A 16,706-nucleotide genomic window follows, 5' to 3' on the forward strand; every position below is an offset into this window, starting at 1 on the left:
ACCCCGCAACAGTGTTAACAGATTAATGCGATTAGGGTTATAAAGTGTGAAACCCCGCAACTGTGTGACAATTAATTGTAGCCGTTTCTTGTAGATTGTTGAATAAACCAATTAACCATCTCTACGGCATCTTCAGAAACGCAAACACGTTACACTGGTGTCAGAAGTGGGATACGAACTTACACACGTGACCGATGGGATTTGAACTTACACACGTGACCGACGAGCTTCGAACTCAAAACACGTGATAATTTGGTGTCAGAATTTTTACGAACTTAAACACGCCTGACAAATAATTGAATTATTGTGCATCGAGTATTCGACTGCTACAACATGGACATGGAAAAACTTATGGAACGTCTGGAGCAAATGGCGGCCAGACAGAAAGCCGAGATGAGGGAAGAAAGGAAGAAAGAGAAAGAGGATAGTATGTATACAAACACAAGTCTTCAGTGTATTTATCTATGCAGTTTCTGGTTCAACCAATCCTATTTCATCCTTCTACTACTATAAGACATGTTTTGGTCTCATAAGAACCATTGTCAGAGGCATATGTTGTTGCACATAAACAATCCACACACACACACACACACACATGGATCAGACTCAACTGCACATACTAAGACATACACGCACACATCATCAACAAACAAATACATGACATTAAGAGAGATGCCACAATATGTGACCTTTCAATTTTTAACTTTTAACTTTTTAACCTTTGAGCACAATAAAAATAATTAATTTTTGTGCACTCAATAAAGAAAGGATTTAATATGTAGCATATGGTCAGTGTGCTAACAGTGTAACAGTTTATGTGCAGCAACATACTCACATGATGATGGTCCCTGTGACACCTAAACATGTCGCGCAGTAATGGAAGGACATGAAATTAGAGTGGTTAAATCTGAAACTGCACAGAAAGCTGACCTGATAACTGTGCTTGTGTACATATATACCAGTCAGTCAGTTACAGAAATGAATATCAATAACCATACCATCAAAATTACTGTACATAACATTATATTACACAGTTGAACCTTGACCTATGAATTTTCAGACTTAAAGGACAAGGTCAAGTTATATGTTCAAGGTACGAGTGTATTACTTATTATATCACAGTCACTGAAATGAGACCTGCTCTAAGACAGGAGTAAGTATGATTACATGCAGCAGAAATGAAGTGTACACTACCAAATTTTCAAGGACTGTGTATTGTGAAGTTAGATATGAAATGTATTGAGCTGATTGAGGTTAGAATACAATGCCTGGATTTTATGAACACAATGGTGATATACCTTCAGGTTCCATAATAGAAGAATATTTAATAATTAGGTGAATAATTATAAACTTCTCTAAGATGACCCTGTACTATGAGTTGGTTCACTTTTACTCATTTGTTTATAAAAAACAATACAGGACACTGAATTACTCTTATACCAATATGTTATTACAGAGGTATTCTCACTTTTATTTGTTTGTAACGTCTTTTAGTGTCAAAGACAGCTGTCTTCTGGAATGTGACACCATGTACTCTGGTAATGGCTACCAATGTTTTTGAGGAACTTGCTACCTCCACCTTCAAGGTGCAAATCACTTATGCAGCCCTGAAAATGGAAGTATGTTCCCTGAAGCGCTGGTAAGGGTCTAACAGACTATACGTCACGCGGCAGAAGACTGCAGCCTTAATATTCGCTGTCATGAAAACCAGAATGTCATCCTTCAGTGTCAATTCACAAAGGGAAGATCTTGTTACTGATTTTAAATCAGTTAAGTTGTACTGTATTAGGGAGGCAACAAAGGGAAGTAGTGCAACAAGATATAGTCCTCACAGGTTGTAAAGAATCATTATACACCAATGTTCACTGTAGCATCTGCTGGGGATGTCGCCATGCTGAATGAGTAAAAATTACCACAGATGAAAAAGTAGTCAGTAAATTTATATTAGAACAACACAGACAGCAATGAATTGTGATTTGTAAGAAACTCGATATAACTGTGGTCATGTGTTCCCGGATGGTCATCCTTCAAGGACTGACCATGAGTAATAATGTTGACAAACAGAGGAAGGAGCGAGTATAAGGAGTCAGCTACTGAGGTGTGAGACAGTATGACACCCAAAAGACTCTGCAGTGAATATATACTTCCAGGGAAATCTCAGATGTTTAGAAAGTTGTTTCTTTTTTTATAGTAGCACGCACTACACGGTCGTTTCTTTATCACTAATGACCTTGATTCCATCTTTGGTAATATGAATTTTAACACTTGCAACAGGTTCCTGTGTGACTGCTGTTACTGTTGCTGTATCATGTGTGTCCATGCTCACCTTTTCAGTATGCATAATGTTACTTCCTTTCTGTGTTGCTATTACTTGAACAGCCTGACCTGGATATCCCATAGTTATGGCTGATCTCTTAGAATTTTCTTCATTACCAATTTTCTCTGCATATCGAGAATCCATCTCATTTCTTTCCCGTTCATTTTTTTCAAAATGAATATAGCCTGACGGACCATTCAGCAGTGAGGATCCTCCTAACCGAGTGCCTGAAGTCATCTGCTCAACAGCTATTGATTCGGAAGAACCATACTTCCCGTAATTACAGATAGGAGTTGGAGATTCCATATTTACATCGCTTGGGGAAGGTGTAAGGATACTAGTTTGAGACTGACTGTGTGGATACAAGTTGTACTTACTGTTTTGGTCCAATTGATGAAATTCCAGCAATGGCAAAGGAAGCATTGAAAACAGAGGCAATATAATCAGTTACATGTAACACAAGGAATTAGTTCTTTAATTTTCATCATCACCAATTTCAACATAAAAACTGAAGTCTTTTCATGTAATAACTGTAATAATATTAGCTAAGGCATCTCACTCATGGTATGATAAGGCCAGCTCAATTAGCTCCTGTGTGGAGGTGAGGTCGAATACCTCCACTGTAGCCCTGTGATTCGTAGGAGGCGATGAAAAGGGAAGTCTCAAATCTGAGACAGTAAGATATGGTCACGAGTCACACGGGACTCAGACCTGAAAATGACTGTGCTGGCAATGGCCAGGAGCAACTGTAAACTTCAGACCCGTCCTCTCGTCAGAGACAGTGCCCCATATCAAAAAACCTGCAACTGTCTGACAGTAACAAAAATCTGGATGTAAGTCCCAGATGTCTGCTTTATTCCAAGATAGACTGGCCACCTGACTGTAGGTCATAACATATGACTCACACTCAGACTCATGGTATCAGCAAGATTTAATCTATCATGCCTTCATTCTTGGTCACAGATGTAGGATGAGTCTGAGTTCATCAGTATTGCAACCTCAAGTGAGCCTACTGTATAAGCCCTGGATGATAGATGAGTACTGGGCATTAGTAAAGTAACACACTGAAATACTCAGTAACACTTTATCCAAGACAAACCAAACACTGATATCATCGGACTGAACCAAAGCTTCTGCAACAAGAAGCCAGAGAGTAACTTCCTCAGCCATGACATGGCCAGCCAATTACATCTTAATATTCAACCAAGCTTGTGGACACCATGAAATACGAGGGTAAGTCAATAAGTAAGTTACAAATGGATATAGAACTGAAACAAATAAGAGTACTGATTTGAAAAATGCTTTTATTTCTCAACATAATCTCTCTGTACATTGAGGCACTTGTCCCATCATTTCACAAGCCCCTGAAAACCAGCAGCATAAGGCTAGTCGTCCATTGGAAGCAGAAACCTGCGAACTGGGATTCGGCCGAATCTGTTCGTCCGAATTCGTGCGTTCACTGCGCGTCCTTTGGCTGCGTGTTCGGCCGATGCCATTCGCGTTCTGTCATGGCGCTGTCTGAAGATTTATGTGATCTGTACGCGTTTGATACTCCTTTACTGGCTAGGTGACGAGCACAGAATAGGAGAAAAGAGTGGATTAGTGGAATTTTACCAAAAAGACAAACGTTTGATGAATTTTCTCATGTATGGAGTGATTCACAAGAGGACGAGTCACAGTATTTTGGTTATTTTCGCATGAAGCAAGATACATTTGAATACACATTAAGCAAAGTATATCAGTTGAAGAAGTACAGTAACTTCCGAGAAACTATTTCACCTGAAGAACGCCTAGCTGTAACGTTAAGTTAAGGATTTGATAAGAGTTTGAGAAAACAAAATATTACATCGATGTTATATTATTCTTGCTTCTTAGTGATTACATACAAACCGTTGTTTCTACAAAGGATCGAAATTACTATGATACACAGCGGCACTGTTCTTGTCTGTTACAAATTCATTGCTGTGGGAACTATTATGGGAACTGCGTGTCGATTCAAGGGATAGAGGCGAAACATTTGACGTGGACATCACGCTGCTGTTTCGATCCTCCTGTTCCTGCAGTAAAACATCCATCAATTTCATGCGTAATCGCAGCTGTCTTTCTTCAGGCAAGCTCATCAGAAATTGATAGTCACTATCCTGCTTCATTTGAGAGCTCTTTTCGAAATAGCTCAACTTTTTAGATTCTATTTCGAAGAATTTGTCATCGTAATTAATTCTTTTCTTTCCTCTTTTTAGCGGACTTTTGAAATGCTCTTTTTGTGCCGGAGACGTATTTACAGGTGCATCATTCTCGATATCTGATTGAAAATCTGGAGTAGAAAATGCATCATTATATTCACTTTGTGTTGTAATATTATCAGTGCCTGTCTCAATACAGGCGTCCGCAATGTCAGGAACACTACTCGACAGATTTCTCGGTTGAACAGTATCAGTTCGTAGGTGGTGAACGCAGCTCTTCGTCCGAAAAATCCAAACCAATCTGGATATTTCGCAGTTCGCAAGTATACGCGCGTTCACGGACGAATAGTGCTGCTACCAATGGACGCACTCTAACCTGATGCAAGCTGTTAGGATCGTTCGTCCGTTTCCGTGTGTGTTCGGACGAACTCCTCATCGCAACTTTCCGCTTCCAGTGGACGAGAGGCCTAAAATTCTTTGGGCTGCTGCCGAAACCAGGCGTGTTCACATGGCATGGCCTACCTCATAATGCATGACAGGTTAGGTTTTCACAAAGTCTGTGCACGATGGGTGCCGTGCATGCTGACCTCACAACACAAAATGCAAAAAATGGGTCTGGCATTACAGCATCTCAATCGCTACCACAATGAAGGACACGATATGCTAGCTCGAACTGTCACAGGTCTCGCGTTCACCATTACCAGCCCAAGACAAAGCGTGCATCAATGCAGTGGAAACATCCTGCATCGCCTTGAGGCTGTAATGCAGTGAGCAGTATGCCTTTGTGATCCCAGAAGACTGTGAGCATCACTTTCCTGGAGGATGGTGTCACCTTAAACTTCTTTTGGCAGGTGATGCAGGATGTTTCCAGTGCATTCACGCACCCTTTGTCTTGGGCTGGTCATGATGAATCCAACACTCATCACCTGTGACAATTCGGGCTAGCATATCGTGTCCTTCATCGTGGTAGCGATTGAGAGGCTGTAATGCCAGACCCATACTTTGCATTTTGTGTTGTGGGGTCAGCATGCGCGGCACCCACTGTGCAGACTTTGTGAAAACCTAACCTATCATGCATTATGAGGTAGGCCATGCCATGTGAACATGCCTGGTTTTGACAGCAGCCCAAAGAATTTTCTGCTGCTGGTCTTCAGGGGCTTGTGAAACAATGGGACAAGTGCCTCAATGTACAGGGAGATTATGCTGAGAAATAAAAGCATTTTCCAAATCAGTACTCTTATTTGTTTAAGTTCTATATCAATTTGTAACTTACTTATTAACTTACCTACATAACAAATAAACAAATGAATGATCTTTTTGAAGTCACCATAGCCTAGGACGATTATTCAAATATGATCACTATGCCACCTGGTATGTCTTTTAACTTTAAAAATGACAGGTAACAATGTTTGATGCCTATTTGAGCCATGCACTTTATTAACAGAGGTTCTGTCCCAGTATCTACCTGTAGAGACTGAGGAAATCCATGAAAACCCCCAGTCAGGTTAGCTGGCATCCTAGCAAATATTGAAATCAAGAACCTCCCAAATACATACCTAGAACATTACTACTATACCAACCCACTCAGTGTGTTACTGTGAAATGTCCTATAGAGTGACTGAAAAGTGACACAATTGACACCATAAAGGACTTAAATGCACCTGACACAACTCACTGGCAGGTCAGGGCCTTGCAGTCAGCACTGCACTGAACTGTCACAAATGTTACCATCCATAATATACTTGTATAAATGTTTTGCAAACTATATTTTGCCTTGAAAGCAAACTGATAGCATGACTTGCATTACTTTAATGACTTTTCAGTGACTCTAAGTTGGGAATTCACTGTAACAGAAATCGCTTATAGAATAACAAAGTATTGATTGTAAAAAGTTGTCCATGTGCTTAATTAAGTGATGATGACATATCGCGGTGCATACCGCTCCACTCTCTCTTAACCTCAGCAGAAGATGGAAATGAGTGGTTAGCTTTATACCCACAGGAGGCTGGGTGGGCCCCAAGGCTATCTGAATGCTGCAATAAAAACAAAAATCTCTTGCCCCTTCCAGGAGTCAAAGTTCACTTCCTTTGTTATCAAGTTCACAGCCTAGACGCTACACCAAGTTAGCTCTATCCAGGTTCCAAGTATTGTACATAAGCACTGAGTATGCCAAGGACCCTGAGAGCTATACCAGTAGTAGCGTAGCTACTGGCAGGGCCTCCCTTGCTGGACAGGTCAAAGGGTAGGCATCAGACGAAGAGACACACCAAAAACCAAAAACTGATGCCGGAAGCAGCGTCATCAACAGCGACTTGAAGCACAGAGCAAATGATGCTCGAGATGGTTCAAGTTCGTATAGCAACAGGCGTGACCAGAGTGGTTTGAATGGCTGTTGTACTGCGATGTGGAAAGCAAATGGAAAAACTACCACATTATCACTTTTCTTGGATAGTCTCTTTCCAAAAAAAAAGAGATACCATGCATACGAGATCCAGAAGACGTAAGAAGATGCTGGATGACCTTGGGGACAGAAGGGGATATTTTATTTGAAAGAGAAAGCTCTAGATTGCATTAAGTGGAGGAACTGTTTTGGAAAAGACTGTGGACCTGCTGTCTGAGAGGTTACTGATGAATTATGTAATGCAATAAAGAGGGGTACTCACTTATCCTTAGTGCTGTACAGTCCATGTTTATGGATGTAGTCAATAACGGACTCTTCCAGTAGATACTTGACACTCTCTGAACGTCTCAAGGCTCGCCGGATTTTCGTGGAGCTCACCTCATTGGTTATCCATTCAGTAACAATGTTTATATTACTCTGAGGAATATAAATATATCAAAACTGAATGATTGAATCTGTGAGGGCCATTAGAATTTATATTCCTTTAAGAACTTATGAGTTTATATACTATTACTTATCCCATGTCCCAAATGGACCAAAATCTAAAACCACCTACAGTTGAAGCTGTCATACAAGTGGTTTCCCCATTCAAGTTCCAGTCGATGTATGTCCAGAAACCAGTGCCTACTGAGATATGACCAAAGTTCGTGTGATCTCTACAGCAGATGCTGCATGTGGTTCCCACGTATTTCAACACAACTTTCAGCTCTTCATCACACAGAGGTGCGCATTCTGTCCAAAATTTGTGGGTTCACTTTAATCTCCTGACAGGTGTTCTCTACTTGTTGCCGTAATACCTTTAAGTCACTGAATGGTGCTGAATACACAGAAGTTTTTAGGTATCCCCAGAGCTAAGAATCCAGAGGATTCAGACCTGGGGATGATGCTGGCCAGTTGATGACCTTGATGTCCTACACAATGTTCAGAAAAGTCTGGTTCAGGTGCTGTCTGACACTGGAGAAACTGAGGTGGTACCCCATCATGCATGAACCACATGTGTTGTTGTTGATGAAGTGGTATGTGTTCCAAGAGTACTGGTACATCATTCATCAAAAATATGATGGTACACTGCATCTCTTAGTTGGTTCAGCAAGACAACTGGTCCTAGAAGTTGATCACCTAAGATGCCTAACTAGACATTCACTTGCCCATATCTCAGCTTGCACTGATTTCTGGGCATAATGTTGATTGAAACTTTTCAGCCCATTTAAGTGAGGATTATATCCCCTTAAAGATTGTAACCCTTTTAGTTAACACCTGTATATAGTGTATATATCAGGTGTCTGGATGAAAGGCATCCAAAATAAAAAAAATTATATCTTGGAAAGTAACTGTCATACACGTATCTGGTTTATGTCATCAGAAAGGAAAACCCTGTAATTCTTTTTTTTTCATGTCCGGCTTATGCGTATGCGCCGCCACATTTCTGCCACCATGTTAGGGATCACTTGGACAGAGTGATTGCTGGGAGATAGATTGGCAGAAGTGGATCAATCACTGGGCCTCCTAGGTCGCCAGATTTAACCCAAATGAATTTTTTCTTGTGGGTTTGTGTGAAGAACATTGTCTACCAGGTTAAGAACAATGACCTGCAACACCTGAAAGCCCGCATAAGGGATGCTGTGGCTCTGGTAACACCAAACATGCTGGATCATCTGGATATTTGTCATGCCACCAAGGAAGCCCATGTTGAAATTTATTATAACAGTTGCAACNGTCCCCCCCCCCCCCCCAAAAAAAACACTTTGATAGTTTCCCTTGTAGTGGTGTAATCCATAAATGTGTATAATAAAAGCTTTCTGAGATATAATTATTTTATTTTGGATACCTTTCATCCAGACACCCTGTACTATCAACATAATTACATGAACATAAATAAGGCATAAAAGGCGATCTGGTTACCTGATATTTTGTAAGCAAATCTGACTCATAGATGAATTTATTTGGATTGTTTCCCTCTCTTGTAATAACTACCAAACCATGCTGGCCCACAATTGTATCAATCTGAAATCATACATACAGCACTAAATGCATTCAAAATCCTTTCAAATTGATGGTGCTGTTCTGTGCAAAAAGTTGGACAGAAATTCATGCATTGTTCCACAACGTACCTAAAAGTAATTTTAATATATTTTTACAGATGGAAATCTTATGAAGAAATATATTATATATAATCTAAATATGATAAGAACTAACATCCTCATCCGTCCAAAGTCCAGGAGTTGCAAAAGATTCCAGCAGATCAGCACCACATAACAGCTTAATCTGGACGGGTCCACCAGATCGGAACTTTAAGTCATCCGGTATCCACAACAGATCATCACATCGTTGCCGTTTGTTGGGAGATTCGTTATTGGAATTCAGTATTGAATTTAACTGGTTCTGAAATGATGATAATAATTCTGTACTAAAAATTTAATTTACATTTTATATGTTCATTAAGTCCATGTAAAAACGAAGCTGAAAAAACATTAAAAGGCATTTATGCGGCTTTGTCATAGGACCGCAGGCATCGGTGTTCTCATTTAGTCTTAATCTTGAACCGTGATCTCAAGTAACATCACTGAGCAAGGTTTTACTGGGCCTTGGTAATTTCTGGTAACTGCTCCTAGACAGTTTTTCAATGAATCTTCATTTTAGTATACACCATCTACTATAGGAATAAGGATGTGTCATCAGTCAGTCATGTAGACCAGTGTTTCTCACCCACTGGGCCGCAGCCTGGTACCAGGCTCTGGCATCAATTATACTGGGCCCTCATCTAATAAAAAAGAATTTACCAGGCTGCGGTGTGACAAAGGTTGAGAGCCACTGATGTAGACCACTATATCATTAGAAGTTTACTATATTCTATTTTAAACATATCCATATGCTGGTGGGAAATTCAGACATGCTTCCACAGGACTTCTCTCCCATAAAATTGCCTATATACATGATCAGCATAGCGCTGGCTATGGTTTGTACAACTGAGGGGTCAGAGTTCAAGTCCCAGTAAGGTCAAGAATGTTTTCTTCCCCAAGTCATCCAGACCGGCTCTGAGGCCCACCCAGCCTCCTGTCCAACGGGTACCATAGGCTCTTTTCCAGGGGGTAAAGCAGCCGGAGAGTGAAGCCGACGGCTTGCTTCCAACTAGTCCTGAAGTCAAGAAAACATGGATATATATATCCATTCCCCCATATGTCTTCATGGCATAGTGCTTAATTAGTTAAGCACAGTGAGAACTTTACCTTGCCTCTTTAAAGTTGCCTATACAAGGCACGCTGTACCTTGATTTGTAGAATAGACAGTCTTAACTTACCCTCAGGTAGGTTTATACAGAACTTTACTAAGGGTAATTAAATTGAAAAACATGAACTATTTATTACCTGATGATACTGAAGTACAAGTCTCGTTCTTGTCCAACCTTCCTGATGGCATTCCCAGTCAGATAACCGGATCCAACTAGAATTTTTGAGTGCTTGGCGAAGCATTTCACAGCGATGTGTTGCTGATAAAAGCTCTTTCTTACCATATGCATCATGAACTGGTGACACAATTCCACCTATTACATTACAGTAGTGAAGTCTGTGTAGATGATCCCGAGCGATTTCTGAAAGTAAAAATTTACGTTCTCAATACACACACAGACCACGGCTAAACATACCCCTCTTTAACTTTTCATAATGTGGTCATGCTGTAAGTAGTGCTACACGGTCAAAGGGCTGTAAAGTTGTTCCATGCATTCCAACAAGATACTGTGGTGTCTATTCAAAACATAATGAATTAAACAGTAACTTTGGCATTATTCTGTGTACAAACATTCGATCATCATATCTACACAACCTTGTTTACAATATTATATTTAAGCATCCTATTGCACTCTATACAATTACACATGTAGTGTGGGGAAGCAAGATCAAAGACACAAAATATATTGTTTGCACTTGAGACGGAGTTTATATCATTTATCCTACACAACATTCTCATGTTACCACCATTTCGGAAGAACTGTATGTGCTTTTCTATGACCTTGAAAAGCAGATAATTCTAACCTACTTAAGCCCCCAAACACATTTCAGATTTGAACTACGGTTATCAGACTTACCCCACACATTCCACGAGTTGTGGATGGCGCAGCCAGTATAGCGACTGGTTATAAGGCTGGTCGACCGAAGGGTCCGAGTTCGAGTCCCGGTAGGGTCAAGAAATTTCTCCACTTCGTCCAAACCGACTCTCGGGCCCACCCAGCAACCTATACAATAGGTACCGAGGGCTCCTTCGCCAGAGCGTGAAGCTGACCACTCACCTCCAACTAGTGCCAAACTCAAGAAAATGTGGATCTATACATCCACTCCCTTGTACGTCTTCATGGCGTAGTGCTTAATTAGTCAAGCACAGGGACAACTTTACCTTACCTTTACCACAAACATTTCAATCTCCTAGCCTCAAATTACTCTTGAAATTTCGATAAAGTGACAAAATCGTCGGATCAATGCTACTGAATTAACATCAACATAAATTAGTTAAAAAAGTTATTAACCTTAAAAACTCACCAAACATCCGAAGATGCATATTCGTCGGTGGATTGTAAGCACCACACGCAAGCAGTACAATATTTGGTGGTGTCATGGCTAAAATTACCGGTATGACGACTTGGCAGTTCTGCTGTTATTGAAATACTACTCATGAATAACATACGCAATTATAATCTGGCATTTCAGTGACTGGCTACTGCTTCCACTATTTGCACAGACTCATAATCCCTCATAATTGTCCACTTGCACATTTAACAGAAGTTAATCCGTTCAATAGTACTAACGCTGCTACAGCCATCAAAAACCTCGAACACCTCGAATACCAACCACTCAATGCCACAATCTTTGCGATCTTTGCCGATCTTTGCCGGTCATGGAGCAGATTACAGGTTACATATCGGCAACTCAATGCAAGCGGTTGAAAGTACAGCACAACATGCACTCTTGCCATCTATGAACGTAATTTGAATTACATGCGGAAACCACAGTCTGTAACAAAGATTTGTTTTTGGTTGCGTTCAGTGAAGCCAGTCGCATTGTTGACCTTACTGACAGAGTTGTTACCGTTCAGTCATTGTCGTATTCCAACATAACTGTGTTAGGCATTTCAATTTAGAGCACTTGTTTAATAAACAATGGTTTTGTGGGATTGTCAATGTTCCAATAGACAACGACTCCGAAAAGTCTGCGGCCCTTCGTTTGTTGCACCGTGCGTGCGCTGGAGAGTTGCAGCAACTACGTTAGCTGCCTGGTCGCAGAGCGTGATTGCTGAAGAGTTGCGGCGGGTAGCAAAGCACGGTCGCTGGAGTTGCGGCAGCTGCGTTAGTTGCCTGGTCGCAGGAGACTTGCGGCAGGTAGCAAAGCACGGTTGCTGGAGTTCTGTTAGTTGCCTGGTCGCAGTGTGTGGTCGCTGGAGACTTGCGGCAGGTAGCAAAGTACGGTCGTTGGAGAGCTGCGGCAGCCACGTTAGTTGTCTGGTAGCAGTGAAGAGCTGATGCCTCTGACGACTGATCGCTCTGAACTGATTGTGTTCACTGATGATTGCGACAAGTCAAAGTCAAAGTCATGTTGCGACTGACTGTCAGTCAGTCTGTCTGTCTTGGTGTCGAGCCCCGACTACCAGATGTTTCTTCTTGTATAAAAGTTACTGTACTGTCCATTTGGGGCGCCCTCTCTGACAAGAGGTCAGGTCTGTCATTTGTCAGTCATAGTCGATAGTATTAGTCCATTGTCATTATGTACACTTATTTACAATTGAGTCTTAATATCTAGTATGTATAATATATACAAGGCCTCTTGTCAGTCTAGGCTCAGTATAGCAGATTATGTCCTATTTATAGTAGTATTCGCCACCACGGCAGTCTAGTCGCTTGAACGGTTGTATGCCTGACCGTCTCCATGTTTAGGCCTCTTGTATTTTCTGTGTCGGGCTTCGCCTTGACAAATAATGAGAACATTCTCGTTTTCATGATTTTGTATGACTTCTGCTTGTTGCCTGCATAATTTTGTTATGTAATCATATACGTATGGGATTTTGAATGCCATGTGCAAATCGCGGACCGGTGTGTGCCTTGGAAAATTGCCAATGGTGCGGAGAACCTTGTTTTGCAGGCGCTGCAATTTCACTAGATGGGTGCCTGCCGCAAACTCCCAGGCGGGACTAGCATAAGTCATTACGGATCTAATAAGAGCTTTATGGATGGCCAGTTTAATGTTATCGCTCAATCGCTCACTTTTGAATAGGGAATATACTCTAATGAATCACTGATATGTTGGGTTTTTGGACTTTACTCCATCTTTACTATACTCCATCGTCAGAATCCTATAGTAACCACTCTAATGAATGTTCTGAAGGCCTTGGCTTCGATCATTTCTATGTGTAATCTCCATGTCACTCTCTTATCGAAGATTACACCTAGATATTTTACACGTTTTACAAATGGAATATTCCTTCCATTTAGAGTAAGACAAGACTCAGGCGGTCGACGACCACGAGAGAAGTAGACCCTCTGAGTCTTATCTTCATTAATTTTTATATTCCAGCGCTCACACCAGGTCTCCATTGAGCTGAGACCGCGCTGGAGTTTTCTAACAATAAACCCCTCCTTGCGATCTGTCGCACACAGACAGGTGTCGTCCGCAAAGAGGGCCAGGTAAACACCATGAGTTTGGGGGGCATCATTTATATACAAATTGAAAAGCGTAGGGGAAAGGACAGAACCTTGTGGCTCCCCTGCTTGCATTTCCCTTGGCGTTGACATTCGCCTTTAACCGAGACACTGAATTTACGTTTAGAAAGAAAGGACCCAATAAGTTTGGTCAAACTGTTCGAGAATTCCAATTTTGATAACTTATACAGCAATCCTGAGTGCCACGTGGTATCAAGGGCTTTTTCAATGTCCAAGAACCCCGCAGCCATAAACATTTTATTGTTGAAATTAAGGGTCACATGGTCCGCCGGCCTCATACATTGCAATGTCGTGCTGTGACGTGCACGAAAACCAAACTGGTTTGCGTTGAGCAGGCCTCTTTCTTCAATATGTTTTCGGAGGAAATTTAAAATTGATTTTTCGAATAATTTCCTCTCGTGGACAGGAGGCTGATCGGACGTAAATTTTGAGGGAATTTCGGGTCATTACCGGGTTTGGGTAAAGTTATTACCTTTGCTTCCTGCCAAATACTTGGAAAATGAGAAAGCCGAAAACAATGATTGAATAAATGGGTTAGATGAACCAGTGGTCGCCTTGGAAGGTGCCTGAGGCATTCATTCGGGAAGCCGTCAATTCCGCAGACCTTTTTTAGTTTCAGAGATCTTATTAATTCTGTACGTCACATGGTCTGTTCCTTTGAGGGTGGTTATCGTCTACGGTTGCCAGCAGAGCTTGTACTCTAGCCTCCACCCGCCGTTCATTGTTATCGTCGCACAGATCATGCGGGGTGAACTGAATTTCCAAACAGTCGGCAATTGCGTTGGCTTTTTCAGAAGGGTGAAATTTAAGGCCAGAAGAACCATGAATAGCAGTTGGTGCCCTTGGTCAGTCTCTCTTAAGGAGATATTTCGCAATGGGCCATATACCCTGAGGTGTGACTTCAGCGTTACCTATTTTCGTTTCCCACCGTTCAAGTTCCCTTTTTCGGGTCATTCGTCTGATTGATTTGGTGACCCAATTGACTGCCGTTTTACATGCTGCATCCCTGGTTTCTTGCCAACATTTTCTTAGCCTCTGCTTATATTTTATCAAACGATCTAGACCAGGTAGATCGTTGTTTATATCCGAAAGTGTAACTTTACTTGTTGACAACCTATATGCCGAAGCAATAGAGGCTGCGAAGTCGCGTGCCGCTTTATCGGCTTCTATCCATGACTTAATTTCTAGTTTAGGTGATATTAACTCAGAGGCGAGGCTTTGAAACCGCTCCCAATCTGTAAATTTCTCAATAGGTTCCGAAAGATTCCTAATCTTTACATGATCCAGTATGTGGAATGCTATTGGTAGGTGATCTGAATCCAAAATATCAGAGACGATGACATCTGACACTCTGATATTTTTGTGAACCACAATGTCCAGCACGTCACTATTTCCTGCAGGGGAATAATGAGTGGAGCACTGTGGTGCTGAAATTTCTAATTCACTCATATCAAATAAATCCTTGAGTTTCTCGCCTGAGGCGTTTGAAACTTTGCTATTACAAAATGGGTGTTTAGCATTCAAATCACTTGCCAAAATAGACTTACGTCTAAAGCTTAAGAGCTCAATGATGTCAGAATCACTTCAGGCTCTGCCTGGAGATTTATAAACAGCTGCAAGCAATACTTCACTATTACCAATTGGTATGCAGACCCTTTTCACTTCTACTGAATCAAGGGATGGTAGGTCTACACAGCTATGGGGAATGCCTTTTCTAACTGCCACGGCAGTTCGCATTTTCTGCCTGAGTGGCGGTCAGTTCTATAAATGTGGTAATTTGGAAGAAAGAATCTCTCATGAGGTTTCAGATGTGTCTCTGAAGAGAGGGCCACATCTATGCATAGGTCTTGCAGCTGTTTACTGAGCTCATAGCGCTGCCTCCCAATGCCGTTCGCATTAAATGCTATGACTTTGAGGGGCCTATGAACTCTAGTGGCTATTTTGTTTCATGAGGTTTAGTACAATTTTAGTAATGGCCATTACTTTGTCCACCTCGGACACTGCATCACTGACCTCTGTCATAATCTGCTGTACTACAGTCACTACTCTCAACATATTGTGGAGAGATTGACCGTTTACATGAGTAGCCTGAACTGACTAGCCTGTTTCCTTCTGCAGTGCTGGGGCCGGTACAATCTGCTTCCTTGTTGTGGGTGGAGCCACCGGAACATGGCTTTCCTGAGGGCACTGTTGCTGCTCTACTGTACTGCCTCAGAGTGTCACCGCGAAGGAGACACTTGGAGTGGCGATAGTTGAAGAGAACACCCTCCCTGTGGTAGTTTTGGATGTTCTCTGATCCTTCCTTTTCTGTTGCTCCTCCTTGGCATGTTTGCAACCCCGATAATTGGTGTCTGTGGCTTTTCTCCCTCCACCAATCGGCGGTTACAACATACTGGGGTGGAGGTAGAGTTCTCCTTCTCTGGACACTCCTTGTGTAGGTGGCCACCTCCGCACCACAAACAATGTGGGGGTTGCTTGCAGTTTGCCCAAATGTGGCTGAACTGCTGACAGTTATAACACTGTGTAAGCCTGTTTTGCGCTTTGTATGCCTCTACCCTGATGGCAATGTGGCAGAGGTTGGTTAATCGGAAGAGTTCTTGGGACTTTTCCGTTCTTGGTTGGGTCACAAGGAACAAGGGAAGATTGATTGCCCTTGCTCCTTCCAAAGGTGTCCGATGACTGGTTGTCGTTTGTGTGACGTTAATAACGTCAAAACCCAGACTCACCAGACCGTCAGAGATATCCTCTGCTGGAGTATTTTGCAGGAGGTGACGGATGACAGCTTTACTGGGGTTTTCGGATTTTGGGTAGTAGGAAATGTATGCAAGGTTTTCACGGCAGAAAGTATTAAGGATGCTGTCTTCTGGGACATGGCAGCGTGTAGATCAGTCTGCAGCCACCTGCTCATGCTGGTTCCTCACTCGCGGATTTTCTACCTTGAATATGGAAGCGATACGTTCCCCCGAAACGTCGATTAACACAATATCTTCATGGTGCCACATCTCAGAATACGGCATTTTTGAAGAAGTAACTTAATGAGGGATGGGAACCTGCTTGCATATTCCCACAACATTTCAAATAAGTGGAAGTACTATTTCTGTC

General features: G+C 41.8%; 1 protein-coding gene across 2 annotated transcripts in view; it reads right to left on the reverse strand.

The window, feature by feature from the left end:
• LOC111873805 (nicotinamide/nicotinic acid mononucleotide adenylyltransferase 1) overlaps positions 1 to 11,778 on the reverse strand; it is a 17,626-nt gene extending 5,848 nt beyond the window's left edge. The window contains exons 1-6 of one of the 2 annotated variants that reach the window (XM_023868784.2): positions 11,434 to 11,778; positions 10,267 to 10,490; positions 9,098 to 9,283; positions 8,804 to 8,905; positions 7,164 to 7,318; positions 2,327 to 2,693 (exon numbers count right to left, since the gene is read on the reverse strand). In XM_023868784.2, the coding sequence (XP_023724552.1) occupies positions 2,327 to 2,693; positions 7,164 to 7,318; positions 8,804 to 8,905; positions 9,098 to 9,283; positions 10,267 to 10,490; positions 11,434 to 11,509 (1,110 nt within the window). In that variant the 5' untranslated portion in view covers positions 11,510 to 11,778. The remainder of the gene's footprint in view (positions 1 to 2,326; positions 2,694 to 7,163; positions 7,319 to 8,803; positions 8,906 to 9,097; positions 9,284 to 10,266; positions 10,491 to 11,433) is intronic. The other variant, XM_023868786.2, reaches the window with a different exon arrangement.
• Between the last annotated feature and the right edge of the window lie 4,928 nt (positions 11,779 to 16,706).

This window comes from Cryptotermes secundus, unplaced genomic scaffold, assembly GCF_002891405.2.
Source record: "Cryptotermes secundus unplaced genomic scaffold, Csec_1.0 scaffold215, whole genome shotgun sequence".
Taxonomy (NCBI): Eukaryota; Metazoa; Arthropoda; class Insecta; order Blattodea; family Kalotermitidae; genus Cryptotermes; species Cryptotermes secundus.